Below are 15,134 nucleotides of genomic sequence, written 5' to 3' on the forward strand. Positions count from 1 at the left end.
GCAAATTACTTTATATATAAGATACATATTCCCTGGATATCAACCATAAAGAAATCCATTCATTATATATTCATCTGTCAACATTTATTTCTTGTGGTAAAGTAAATTATTTTAAAAACACAAATAAGTTATTTTCTATAATACGTTCAGTCATGTACTAATGAATTATGATGTTAAAAATACAATCTTTAAAACTTGTGCTTAAGATTGCATATATTAAGGGTGCATTTAGTTAGGTCCAGCCTGGGGGGGGGGGGGGGGGGGGGGGGACCTGGCGGCGGGTTGTTTCCTGGATTGTCGCCTGCACCCTATGAACCAGATTGATGAGGATTTGGGACTTTAACAACATTGTCTCATGTTGATATTTTGTACCAGTATTCCAGATAAAACACGTTCTGAGACCCCATTTCATATCCAATCACCGCTTCCATAAACCATGCGTTTCTCCCCCTGAAAACAAGCAGGGAAGCATAGAATATGAGACTACCACTCTACACGGTACTCCGACTAGTGTATGGAGTTCCACTTATATAGCCTTTGTATCCAATGAAGGTGGTAGTCCCCTAAGATTGGGCGACGTCTTTAATATATACAATTGTACTGGGATAGTACTGTAACAAGGAAAACCATTCAATTGGTTTTAAAAAGAAAAACAAATCCCCAAAGCGGATTTCACATGTATCAGAAGATATGCTTCAAAGGATAATAAAATATTTTTAATATATTTTTATCCGGGTCAAACCCTTCAACGACCAGATTATAAAAGTTCACTTTAAAAAAAACCAAAAAAAAAAAAAACCAATAGTAAGTCAACAAAAGTGACTTTTCGCATCCTTCTTTTATTTTAAATAATGTGTAACAAAACAAAAAACATGCACGATACAAGCAGTTTATTACTTGAAAAATTAAATGTATGTATCCCTTTTATCACACCTAAACACAGTAAAGAAAACCAGTCGAACAGAATAGAATAGAATAGATGTCCAGCACGAAAAATACATCGGCTACTGGGCGTCTAACTTTGGTAAATGAAAACTAGTCGAATATAAGAGATCGGTGTTTTCGACGAACAGGAAATATGAAAATTAAAAATCGTTATATACAAATGGGAACAATTTAGATTTTTTTCAATATGAAAATACTAGCTGCTAATTTGTCCCCAACTTGACTCATCCTGTAGACAGATTGTCCCCTGAACGTATACATATTATTTCAATCCCTGCTGTGTATTACGTACATATGTTATTGCCAGCTTTCGAATAACGAGTAAAACAACTTTAAAAAATAAATAATTAATTAATACATCCACCAACACAGAACTGGCAGAGAAATAAAATGTTGTTGACAATTGTGCTCGGTCAATTTGTCAAAGTGATGCCAGCTTATACTCATTTCATTGGTTAACTTGTTTTCGAGTGACCAGTAGTTGGTGAACTCGACTTATTCCGAGCATTCACTAGTAAGCAAGTGTACATCTAATTAATCTATCTGTTCGACAGCTGGTTCGTCAACTTGGCCTCTCTCATCTCCTCCCTCTTGAGTTCTCTGTTCAGATTTCTCTTGCTCAGGTTTCGGTTGTCGCTTCGTTCTGTTAAGGAAAAAGTATTAGGGTTTATTACACATCAGTTACTGAATGGTGGAATGATTTAGTTTTGTAAATGTCAATAAAGCAGGAATCGAAATAAGGCTAGGACGGCCGATCAAGTTACTGGGAGGTTACGGCGTACTGGCGTACAAAGCTGTATGTGTGTGTGTGTGTGTGGGGGGGGGGGGGGGGGGGCATGTGCCCCCTTCTTTATAGCACCAGTGATATCTTTTATATATTCATATATATGCGTGTGTGTGTGTGTGTGTGTGTGTGTGTGTGCGCGCGCGCGTGCGTGTATGCACCCCGCTCCACTTCTTGGCACATTTTCTACGACCGTGCCGCGTGTCAGGAAAGTCTACAACGGTACTTCATTTTTTTCTGACCAAAAATATCTCGTTTGTTTCAGATGCTTACACAAGATATTGTGTGGAATGAATGAATGAATGAATGAATGTTTAACGATACCGCAGCACAAAAATATATATCGGCTATTGGGTGTCACAAATGGTAAGTATATGGAAATAGTATTTATATATATTCATGTAAAACCACAGTGTAAGGAGCTACATAACATCAACCTACTGTGTGTGTGTGTGTGTGTGTGTGTGTGTGTGTGTGTGTGTGTGTGTGTCAGAGAATCTCTCGCTCTCTCACACACACACACAAACCGGACACACACATTCACACACACACACACAGAGAGAGAGAGAGAGAGAGAGAGAGAGAGAGAGAGAGAGAGAGAGAGAGAGAGAGAAGAGAGAGAGAGAGAGAGAGAGAGAGTCTCCCAGGCCTATGTGTGTGAGTGTGTATTTGTGTGTGCACTAATTGTGTGGGATTTCCACAATATAGATGCATTTAAAACAAATAACAAACTGCCGTGTTGTTTTCAGCTGATTAAAGAAGACATAAAACCACATAGTTTTAATGGTATTGAAGAGATTGGATTACCGCTTGTAACACAACCACGATACGGCAACAGTGACGACCAGTAGAACACCTATCACTACTACTAGTATAATAATGGTGGATTCCGAAACCTGACTCTCTGGATTGGGAATTGGAGGAGCTGAAAACAAATATGAATAAATAGTTCATATAAATGTGACACACAATCTACACCCAGGACAGGGGGGTATTTGGGGTGGGTGGGAGGAGGGATCACCCGCGCTGGGAAGTGCAAGAGGTCACCAGCAGCCCGAACAGGGTCGGTAGCGGGCGGGGGCACTTACTGTGCTATTGAATTTTGAAAGTCTCGTAGGATGAAGTCCAAAATATGGCACCCTAATGTATAGCATATGACACTGTTCCGAACTGGGCATAGCAGTTCATAATTTCGATTTTGCTATATTTTTAGTTCTTCCATTAATGGTCAATAAAGTTATTTCTCATTCCCATTGTGTATGTGCGCAAAGAGTAACTCCCCTTGCCGAATGATTTATTTATTTATTTTTTCTTTCTTTCTTTCTTTCTTTACATTTCACTATAATATATATCAGAGACTAACAACTTCACTTAAAATATCTGTTATATATTTATATATACAGTCAAACTTCGATAACTCGATCTTGAAGAGGACGAGGAATTAGATTCAGGGAGTTTCGAAAGTATATAAGAGTTCAAATCTGAAACATGAAGTACATGATATAATGAACGTTGATGTATTTTGCAGATGTCAGAACATGACGGAAAGTAAGTAACAAATAAAACACTGAAGCCGAATAACACTCAGTACATTTGTTTTTCACAAAATTATTAATTTTATTTTAATATAAGAAATCAGGAAATAACATTTATATAAAAAAGAAACAGCACTAACAATTATTACAAGTGTTCTTTGGAGGTATTCAGACTGCGTCTGTAATTATGTATTACGTAGCGAGGTTCTCCGCCGCGTAGAAACACCAACAATCAAACACGGGATCAGCTCGTTCCGCTAAGTCGGCAATCTAATATTCTATAATTATCACCTAATCCTCGACAGCCCAGACCACCCGAGACAGGCGAGCCTCGTCTGATTGACCTGATTAAAAATGTATTCGTCTTTAAAATACCATCGGCAACGACATTTTGATCAATCAACACATGCCGAATTTTAGAGGTGCATAATCTATTACATCGTTATGGTGGGACCAAAGAATAAGGTCGAGAGATCGAGTTTATTGCGTGTTCGAAGTTTGACTTTTCGAAGGCCATTATTACTATTATCCTGTTCAATTATTTAGATCCAAAGTTTTTTGCAAATGTTACGTTTATGTCCTATTCGATATTTGTTTTCGTTGCATTTACATGAAAACAAACCCAAACCCCGACAGGTTTTATATACAAATCATCATATAAAATGCACGAAGTTGACTTAATTCCACTTTTTAAAAATCTCTGTGTCTTTTGAATGCACGTTATTTCTGCTATATATAACTAAGGTGATTTGCATATCAAAACATTGGGATCAGAGGCTACGTGAAGGCCATTATAGCTTGTTTCACTAAATCAAGGTTATTATTGTTTTGCAGTGTGTAACAGCATTGTCTAATCTTTCCGTTAAACATAGATGTAAACAAACAGAACATGTAACCCTTTCTTGTAGGTGCATTATATTTAATACATTTAGCTAATGTATTAAGTATTTTTATTTTATTATATCAATTATATATTAGCATACCATACCTAACCTAACACAACTGAGGTGTAGCACAGTAATAAACACAAATCACCTCACACACCGCAGGAATGTGCTTTCCAAATTTATAAATAAATTTAATGCAGGGCCGGACCCAGAAAACCATGGGGGGGGGGGGGGATAAAATGTCAAAGGCCACCAACATCAAATAATAATAAAAATGTTATTTAATTTGCCTCTAAATTGGGAACTCATACGTATATATATATATATATATATATATGTAGTATTTAGTGTGGTGCTAGGGGCTGGGGTTTGGGGGTTGGGTGTTACATTTGTAATGCGAAAAACCAAAGGGCTATTGTTCGGACTCGTATGGGTTCAACCACTTTTTCATCCCGCAGACACAGCCCTGAATGTTCAAAATACGATAGCATTGCTTGGTCAATAACATCATTATTTCGATCTATGACTGCACGTGCTATTGTAGCAATGTGTAAACCACGTAAACTACAAGTTAGGTAGGGTATATAAATTCAATGAAAATGTATTAGTCGACATTCTTGTTATTGTTATTTGAGGAAAAATATGGGTAAATCGAAAAACATTTCAGTTGATGTAAAATCGTGTATTAAGAACGTTTTCGATTATTTTGAAGATGAATATCAGCGCGGTAGACCTAGGTATGCTTCTTATCGAATTGTCGATCGAGTTGCCGCTGCACTTAAAGTTTCGGTTTCAACAGTAAAAAGAACTGTGAAAAATCTAAGCTCTACGAATCCAAGCACAGAAATCACTGTTAAAAAACGCGACCGAAAACTCATCGATTTATTTGATAAAGATGTTATTAGACTACGAGTATACAGATTTTATAGAGAGGGCGAATTACCTACATTACATAAGATTAACGTGGCTTTAAGGGAGGAATGTGGAATCAACATATCCATATCAACTTTACGAAGAACACTCCATGACCTCGATTTTAAATACCAACATATGTCTACAACCGGAAAAGTGATTTTTGAGGACGCCAATATATCAGACAGGAGACTGTCCTATCTCCATGAAATATCCAGTTTATGAGAACAGGGGTATTTAATAGTGTATCAAGATGAGACCTGGGTGAATGTCAACCACACAACATCCCACCACTGGACAGATATCCACCCGGGTACAAGTACCGCCAATCACCTGCCGAAATCAGACGCTGCTGATCCGAGTTCCTAAACTCTGTTCGGTGACTGGGAAGGGAAAAAGACTTATTATTTGTCATGCTGGCTGTGATAAACATGGATTGATAGATGGCTGTGAATTGATCTTTGAGGCTGAAAAAAAACAGACGGAGACTATCATGGTGAGATGAATCATGAAAATTTCATCAAATGGTTTGAAGAACAACATATGCCTTCTCTACCAGAACCTTCTGTTATCGTCATGGATAACGCAAGCTACCACAACAAATTAACTGATATTACACGATGTCCTGCACTAAACGCTAAAAAGGAAGAAATTCAGTCGTGGCTACGAAACAAAAATATACCTTTTGAGAGTAACATGACAAAGCCAGTTCTTTATGAACTTGTGAAAAGTAACAACTGTGCAAAGCAATTTGTTACTGATGATATTGCTGAACGCCATGGGCACTTGTGTCTAAGACTGCCGCCAAGACATTCTGAACTCAATCCGATAGAACTTATCTGGAGTCAAGTCAAAGGGCACATAGCTCGTCATAATGATGGTAAAATGACCACGGTGCGGAGAGAACTTGCACATGCATTGAACTCTGTCACACCTACACACTTCTCTGACGCAGTTAAACATGTAATAAAGATCGAAGAAGATTTTAGAAAACAAAATAGTTTTATAAGAAATAAAATACCCCCTGTGATAGTCCCCTTTAACGAAGATAGTGATGAAGAAATGAGTTCATCGACTGATTAAGTTATTTCTCCATACCCATCAGGAGTATTACTTTAATGTATGCATGAACTCTTTAACACCAAAAACAATTTATTTCCATATCATTCACTATCAAACAACCTAACAACCTATAAACTAATCGACTAGAAATGCATATAGACTACACATACATACGAGAGAAATGTTTATTTAACGACACACTCAACGCATTTGATATACGTTTATGTGGCGTCAGACAAAACGATTAAGGAGCATTATGACAGTGAGAAAGAAACTCGCTACCGCCACATGGGCCACTGTTTCCGATAGGCAATTTTGATAAGCAATAAGGGACGTTTTATATGCACCATCCCATAGACAGGATAGCACATACCACAGCTTTTACACATCAGTTGTGGTGCACAGGCTGGAACTAGACACAACCCAATGGGTCCACCATGTGGGATCGATCAGTCGACCTACCATGAGCGAACGCTTTACCTCTGAGCTACGTCCCGCTCCATATACAAAAGAAGCCTTAAGTGGGGTTGGGGTTGTGCAGAGGGTCACACCTCCACCAATCGCATGCATACCATATTCTTCTTCTCTCCCTCTCTCCCTATAACCATATAACCATAGATTAAAATATGTTGAGTGCGTCGTTACATAAATGACGTCTCTCTCTCTCTCTCTCTCTCTCTCTCTCTCTCTCTCTCTCTCTCTCTCTCTCTCTCTCCCTCTCCCTTCAGCGCGCGCGCTTGTGTATTCCACAATATAATTATAATATTTGATACATATGTTTTTTTCAAACTGAGGTTTTGCCACCTGAATCCGCGCCTGCTTCATGTTTACAGATATTTTCTTAAATATAGGTCATACTACGATTTGTGCGGATTGGACGATAGAACCGAACATTAGTTTGAAACGCACTATAGAATGATGCTTTTGATATGCAAATAACGTGCATTCAAAAGACACAGATATTTTTAAAAAGTGGAATTAAGTCAACTTTGTGTATTTTATATGATGATTTGTATATAAAACCTGTCGGAGTTTGGGTTTGTTTTCATGTAAATGCAAAGAAAACAAATATCGAATAGGAAATAAACGTAACATTTGCAAAAAACTTTGGGTCTGAATAATTGAACAGGATAATAGTTTGTATAGCAATTTGGCCAGGACCAGATATTTTAAATCAAGGTGTTAGTGTGTGTGTGTGTGTGTGTGTGTGTGTGTGTGTGTGTGTGTGTGCGTGTGTGTGTCGTATATTAGTTAAAGTTTTTTTGTCTTGTATTTACTTTTAACTATCATTTATACCAGACACATACAACTTCATTACAAATATCTGGTTATAATGAAATTAAAAACAATATAACAATAACTATAATTTATACCAGACGCATACAACTTCATTAGAAATATCTAGTTATAACGAAATTAAAAACAATATATAGATGTCATTACCAGAGTGTGTTTTTGTATCGTCAATATCATATATTAGGAATTAAAATTTTATTATGCGAGCCAGTGCCGAACATAATACAGTATGTCAATTACTAACATATGCTATTGACGATACCGAAATACACGAGTGTATTAATTTCTTTATCATATAAACATTAAACTTAATACATTGTATAACGTATTTTTATAAACTATATATCAAGCATCGATCGATATATTCAAATGACGTATGCATATGAGATGCTGTGTCGTTTTGAAATGGAACGACGTCGGATATTCTTATAACATTGGACAACTTTCAAAGTAAAGTTGCTATTGACATGGTTTTTTTTTCCACGACTGTTGATGCATACGTCAGTTCTGGAGTGTCAGCTTAATACATTTGCTTAAATGTCAATAAACGTAGCACCGTGGTCTTGATTAATTTACATATAATTTGCAAAGTTATCAAATTCTGAAAGTATGTGATCTGAAAAAAAATCACATACTTTGATTACACTGGATATGCTAGCTATTATATTATACAGAAACACACTCCGGTAATAACCTATATTTATTTATTGATCTTATTTTGTGTATTTGTTTTATTATATTTCTTCTCTCTTTTTTATTTACTTTTCATTATGACTTATATCTGTCACATACAACTTCATTTTAAACATCGGGTATTTTATTATTTTTTTATTTTTTTTATTTTATCATTATTTAAATGTATTTATTTATTATTCAATTTATTTTCTTTGTTTGATTCTTTCTTTAGTGGATCCAAATTTATTCTTTTTTCCGACTCTGTTTCGTGTCTCGAAGCTTTGCGCAATATGCCAGTAAAGATGTATTTTGTTGCGTGCCCAGCCATGTTGCTATCAGAGGTAATGAAAAGGCAGATTCTGCTGCCAAGTCTGCTTTGGATTTGCCTCATGCCAGGGTTGGTGTGCCTTATACTGATTTTAAACATACTATTAACAAATTTATCTTTTTGACTTGGAAACATGATTGGGACGGTGCGATTGCGAACAAGCTTCATTCATCAAGCCAGTATTGGGAGAGTGACAGTCATCCTATAGACAGTGCAGGAAGGATAAAATAGTCTTGTGTTGTTCTCGCATCGGTCATACATATTTGACCCATTCATTTATCTTAAAGAAAGATCCTCCACCTCAGTATGAGCACTGTCAGTGTACTCTGACGGTACGCCTCATTTTGGTGGAGTGTAAGCAGCTGCATGGAACTCAAAAAGCTATATTTGAACCACGAAATGAGATGGAATCCTTTCGATTCCATCCAGAACTTATTTTAAAGTTTCTACGTGATACTGACTTTTATTGTAAATGTTAATTTTATTTATCTGTGATATTTGTATTTTTGGCACAGTTCTTTACGCTGTGTTTTAATTTAACTGTTGAATTGTTATATTGATGTTGATCATCACTTACTGTTTGCATTTACCATAGTTTGACACCCAATAGCCGATGTTTTTTTCATGCTGGGGGGTCGTTAAACATCTATTCATTCATTCATTCATGATTCTTTCTTTATTTACACTTCACCATAATTTGTATTAGACATATACAACGTCATTTGAAATATTTAGTATTTACGAAGTTTAAACAATATTTATCAGGCCCTAATTCTTCTTTTTCATTGGCAACATATTCTTGTTTCGAATATGATTATCTGTATATGCAATACAATTACATGTCTGGACATTCTCAGGTCGGTAGCAACCGAGAAGCTGGAGGGGGAGGACAGTAGTCCCACTTTTATAAATCCAGTTTAAAATATGGCTTTTGTCCCTCCACTACAGATTGTGCCCCCACCCCGACCCACCCCAATTCCAGATATCGTTCCTACGGGAGGTTATAATGTTTTATAGCAGCTAAAATGTTATACCTATCATTGAATTTTTCTTCCAAATACCGAACATTTTAAATAACTGGGTGAAAATCACAGTATATATGTTCAGGCTAATACATTTTGACACAGTTATTTTTTGTATGAGTCTGTTTCAAGTAATTATTAAAATCTTAATAAATTTTGTTCTTTAAACAAAACAATAAATTGTACCATTATAACTATTTATTTTCTCAACTTATATAAAACCATTGCTATATTCGTGTTCCAAAATATATAGCTAGCACCATTGGTTGATGAGAACTGTATTTTGGAATTTTATCTCAAAAATAAAGTAAAAAACATTTTCATTAATTATTATAAACAAGTGAATTGTTTAAAAACTGGTATGTTTTCTTTAAAAGTTAATAGTAAACAATTTTGTTTGGCTGCAGTTAAACATGTCACCAATGGAACCAGGTATAAAAATTTATTAAAAACAAAATACAAACACACACACACACACACACACACACACACAACCCGCAATAATAAAAATAACAACAGTGGGTGGTTAGATCATGCTGTGTGGGTGATACAACAGTATCGATGTAGCCAGTCATGCCGCCTGCTGTATCACACATCGTGTTTGCAGTGTCACATAGTATAACCACTTATGGTGATCCACCATTAGGTCGGAACCATATGATCCCAACGACTGTAGTACTGGCTATTTTGCTTTTGATATAATAAAAACAAAATACACATGCGCGCGCACGCACACACACACACACACACACACACACACACACACACACACACACACACACACACAACAACAACAACACAAAAAAACAAAAACAAAACAAACAATAACATAATAACAACACCAGCAACAAAGTAAAGTGAACTTACTGTAGAGAGTCATGTTGCAAGAAAGTGGACCAGCTCCTATTGGTCCATCAAGACAAATCCATTCTCCAACATCTGTTTCAGTACTAAAAGAGTGGATGGTTAGATTATGCTGTGTAGGTGATACAATGGTACCAGTGTAGCCAGTCATCCTCCCAGATGGATCACATATCGTGTTTTTAAAGTTGCATAGTATAACCGTTTGTGGTAATCCACCATTAGGTCGGACCCATCTGATTCCACTAACTATAGTACCGGTTATTTTGCAGGTTAACGTTAGACTCTCTCAAGGTCTTCCACCATTCATACAATCAATAGCTGTATGTGCAAAACCTGTAAATCATATCAATCATACAGTTAGAAAATATGATTTCAATAACAATATTTGTTTGAAATAAAGTTTGTTTTGTTTATCCACTTTGTTTATCCACTTTGTGGTATCCACTTTGTTAAAGGCGCTCAATCACGGATTTAGTGGGCCATATTTCTCTAAATATGGATTATAAATGTAAATTACATTCATTTGGAATACCAAACCTAGTTATTGTATAAACCAAAACATCTTAATTGAACTACGATCGAGGGAATTCCACGACACGCTTCATTTTTTTAAAAGTGAAAAGTCATAAAAATACGGCAAAACAGACTCGTAGTGATGAGGGTGTATATACGACAACCGTATAATGTATTTTAGAATTGTATATAAACGACCGCTGTGCATAGAAACTTGGCAAATGAGGGCCGGCTATATAATAAAATAATATATATACATGTATATATATATATATATATATATATATATATATATATATATATATTATTTCATGCATAAAATAACTGCGAATATCTGAAATATACAGTCAGAACATGAACTCACCATTTATTATTATTATTATTATTATTATTATTATCAGGCGCGTGTGCATTGAATTTATCAGGGGAGAGAGTCAAGACGATTACAACGCTATGTTCGAAAACGGATAACATGTTTTCCCACTAATACACATACTACAGAAAGAAACCCGATAGCACCCACATTCAGCTACGCTTCGTGACACTCCGTCGCAACAATTACAAAGCTCGGCGATCTATTTCGAGACGTAGATCACGTGATCGCCACTGGGCGATTCCACCTTGTGCAGCAGTTACAGGGGCCGTCTCATACCAAGCGACGTTACAACATGGAAGAGTTGGCTAATGCCGTTTTGGATGAATTTGGATTTAATTACGTCATTAAACCAAAACAATTACACATTATTGATTCCATTTTGAATTTGAAGGATACATTTGGGGTGTTATCGACAGGATACGGCAACAGTATGTGCTACGTACTGCCTCCTCTTATGAGACGGCCCCTGTAACTGCTGCACAAGGCGGAATCGCCCAGTCTCGAAATAGATCGCCGAGCTTTGTAATTGTTGCGACGGAGTGTCACGAAGCGTAGCTGAATGTGGGTGCTGTCGGGTTTCTTTCTGTAGTATGTGTATTAGCGATTAATATGTGGATTTTTTTGTATCAGTTAACTCGAAAATGATCGATGTAACGGTATTTGACGTCAAACATAGGATCGTTGTGGTATTAGAGCGGGAATCTTTGCCTACCGTTTGGTAGTCAGGAATTGCCAAAAATATACATAGGTTGGTCTCTGACTGTAATGAGAGCGTATTTATGTCCAAATGTCCGTCTAGCTCTCTTACAGTCAGAGTACTCGGGCTACCACCCCTCCAGCGTTATGTAATTTTTTAATGGCCCCTGATGTCTAGAACGGGCCATAGCCCAGTGGTAAAACACTCAGTTGGACGCGTGGTAGGTCTAGGATCGATCCAAGTCGGTGCCCCATTGGGCTATTTCTCATTTACGTATGCGCACCACGACTGGTATAGTAAAGGTTGTGGAATGTGCTACTAATGCGGAAATGTAGTGGGTTTCCTCTCTAAGACTATATATCAAAATTACCAAAAGTTTGACATTCAGTAGTCGATGTTTTTGTTCTACTCTATATAAAGATAAAAAATGTAACCTGTGCCACTCCACTAGAGGCTCTGCATACGTCCCCTACCCTCCAGATATCGCGCCATGGCTTTAATCTCTTTGGCAATAAATTCCTGTTTATAGAAGAAAAACAATTTAGAAACAAAAAGCCACACTGGCAGTATTCTACTTTATGAACAAAAATGAGATCGCTGAGCTTTCATGTTGTTTATACTTAACTTATATGTATGTGGTATTTTTTGTGGTATCCAACTCAGGATTATAGCCAGTCACCCAAAACAAAAACAAAGAAAACATCATTATATGATATTGTTCTCAAAACACTGGCGTGTGACTGTCTTTCAGACTTTCACAACTGGAAAAAGGCTCTTTCAGTTTCATAAATTCATTGCAGGTCAGGTCAGGTCAGGTCAGGTCAGGTCAGAGGGTTTAACGTGCACATTCAGAGCAAGCTGTTGTAGCGCAGACCTGTCCTGGGCACAGGTTCCGGCCATGACCGGCTCCTCCGTCCAGGACAGGAAAGGTAGGGGTGGTGGAAAGAAGGACCACCTGCACTAGAAGGTGCAGGGGAGCACCAGCAGTCCGGCCGGGGTGGGTGTATGGGTGCTATGGGTTTTTGAATTTGGAAGGAGCGGTCGGAATTTAGCCAAAGAGAATGAGTGCGCGTTTTGAATGAAGGAAATGTGGCGCATTTTTGAACGATCGATCAAAACAAAAAGTCAGGAACTACGTGTAGGTCTTGATATTAGTGAGTCGAGAGTAGCTCGTCACTTAGACGTACTGATGCTGGGGTGTCTCCCTAGGTTGCCTGTACAGCCCTTAGAAAGGGTCTGACCGCTTCTGGTCGTGGCATGACAACCCAGGGTAGACTTGAGCAAGTCATTGCAACGTGATCCGAGATGTTTGTACGTTAGCCTGCCAGGGGCGGAGGGATGTATCATGCCGGTGCTAATATTATATCGGTAGACATAGCATCAATAAATTATAATTCACCCACTGAATATGTTTAAAATTAAATCTGTAAACTTTGAAAGTTTTAAATAATAATGGCTGTATATATGTGAGAAAAATATGTAATCCTCATCAACACACCCACTTCAGTAAAATGAACTCAACCACGTGACCTAGATTTATCTTCGTCCATATTTTGTAAGCAGTACGTTATTGTTATTGTTATTATTATTATTATTATTATTACTGTTATTATTATTATTATTGCATTCTTAAAACAGAAACGTCATTCACTCCGTGTATTGTTATTTTAGGGAGATATATGCAAAGTGACGTCATGAGTATACTGAAATTACATTAAAATAAAAACCGGTCTACTAATCTTGACCCCTGTCAAAATAGTTTCGAGTTCTAAATTGAGAAGACAACGCTGTTATCATATCCTTTCTTTTTATTTAATTATTTTGTTCTAAGTTTTAGTGTATGAAAGAAATCAAAAGTACCATTCTTCAAATATATCATGGCAAAATTACCATTGGATGTGTTTAGTTTTTGTGTTCTAAGATTAAAGCTGGGGCGTTCGAAGCGGTACGGTCGGTACGGTCATGACCGTACCACTTTGTGGGCCTCGAACGTTGTTTTCTCTTCCTATGGTGCTCGCATTATATATCTCATCATATACATTACTTTCATGGCCGGACCAACTGTTAATTGCTTCAGACGCTCCTGTATTCATGGGCGTATGGGGACTCTTTGATTTAGGGGGGCTGGAGGGGTTGATTTGCCCGGAATTTTACCCAGATAAAAACTGCCCGAATTTTCCCCCCTGTTTTCCCCGAATTTGGGGGGGGGGGGGGGGGCAATTGCCCCTCCCCCGCCCCCCGGGTCGTACGCCCATGTAAGTATTGTTATAATATAGTTAACCATTACACAAGTCTGCAGGGTGATCCCACGTGACCTGTTACGTAATTAATGTGACGTACTTCGCGACATTCCTGACTAGAAAATGGCGTTCATCTGGAAATGCTTATCTTGGTGGAACGTTGTTATTGTAAAATGTCTGCTGAATACTGACGTTTGTTTAGGTTTGTGATATACTTGAACCTTTAATTAGACAATGACCTCAGTTATTATTGAGATAGCGTAAAATGTTTTCGGTTATTAGCTCGTTTTGTTATTCTTGCTACCGTTTTTTTTTTTTTTTTTTTTTTTTTTTTTTTTTTTTTAATTAAGGACAACAGTCACTCTTCGGACCCTTGTTTTGGCTTCGTGCACAATAAATATAAATTATCCTACCGTAATTTCACTTGAAATCCATATTTCGTTAATTGTACAATTTTTTAATCACATTAAACACATCCAGGTGCATTAGTAATGTTAAACAAATTATAATTAAAAAAAATGCATGAGCAAGTTTGTATTAGAAATTTCCAGCGTTCTTAAAACGCAAACGCCATATACACTAGAGCACCAAAATGTGCGCACCTAAGCATTTGTGTTATATTTCACCGCCACAGTACAACTGAACTATAAACAGTTACTACTGAAAGGTCGTTTGGGTTTGTTTTTTGTTTTTTTTAAACTCAAGTAATGAGCGCATTTTTAGTGGGAAGCCGTTCTCACATAAGTTTGCGGATGATTTTTCTTGTTCATACCCAGATGAACGTAAAAGAAATAACAGACAATACTTATAATTAAATTTAAATGATACATGCTAATAATAACACTAAAACGTCATACTTTATTTTGAATTATTTTTTATCCATAAACAATAACGCTCATTAAGACAACTTGCCCATATAAAATGACGTCATCACATATGACGTTCCCTGACGACGTAATTTTTACGTTCATCGAAAAATTAACAAACTCCCGTTGCTA

At 37.0% G+C, this 15,134-nt stretch overlaps 1 protein-coding gene across 2 annotated transcripts; it reads right to left on the reverse strand.

The window, feature by feature from the left end:
- Positions 1 to 812: 812 nt before the first annotated feature.
- Positions 813 to 10,581, reverse strand: LOC121385854. Of its 2 annotated transcripts, XM_041516642.1 has the most exons (3): positions 10,314 to 10,581; positions 2,537 to 2,654; positions 813 to 1,588 (listed from the first exon to the last, which is right to left on the reverse strand). In XM_041516642.1, the coding sequence occupies exons 1-3, from the start codon at positions 10,459 to 10,461 to the stop codon at positions 1,480 to 1,482; spliced, it is 375 nt and encodes a 124-aa protein (XP_041372576.1). In that variant the 5' UTR covers positions 10,462 to 10,581; the 3' UTR covers positions 813 to 1,479. The 2 variants fall into 2 exon arrangements, with proteins under 2 accessions (XP_041372576.1, XP_041372577.1); XM_041516643.1 differs by lacking the exon at positions 2,537 to 2,654.
- Positions 10,582 to 15,134: the final 4,553 nt, after the last annotated feature.

Source organism: Gigantopelta aegis, chromosome 12, assembly GCF_016097555.1.
Source record: "Gigantopelta aegis isolate Gae_Host chromosome 12, Gae_host_genome, whole genome shotgun sequence".
In the NCBI taxonomy this organism is placed as follows: Eukaryota; Metazoa; Mollusca; class Gastropoda; order Neomphalida; family Peltospiridae; genus Gigantopelta; species Gigantopelta aegis.

Coding starts and splice junctions, on each gene's coding strand:
- LOC121385854 (XM_041516642.1), bottom strand. CDS start 10,461: ATGACTGGCTACACTGGTACCATTGTATCACCTACACAGCATAATCTA. Junction 2,655..10,313: donor TTGCAACATGACTCTCTACA/GTAAGTTCACTT, acceptor ATTTGTTTTCAG/CTCCTCCAATTCCCAATCCA. Junction 1,589..2,536: donor TCGTGGTTGTGTTACAAGCG/GTAATCCAATCT, acceptor TTTCCTTAACAG/AACGAAGCGACAACCGAAAC.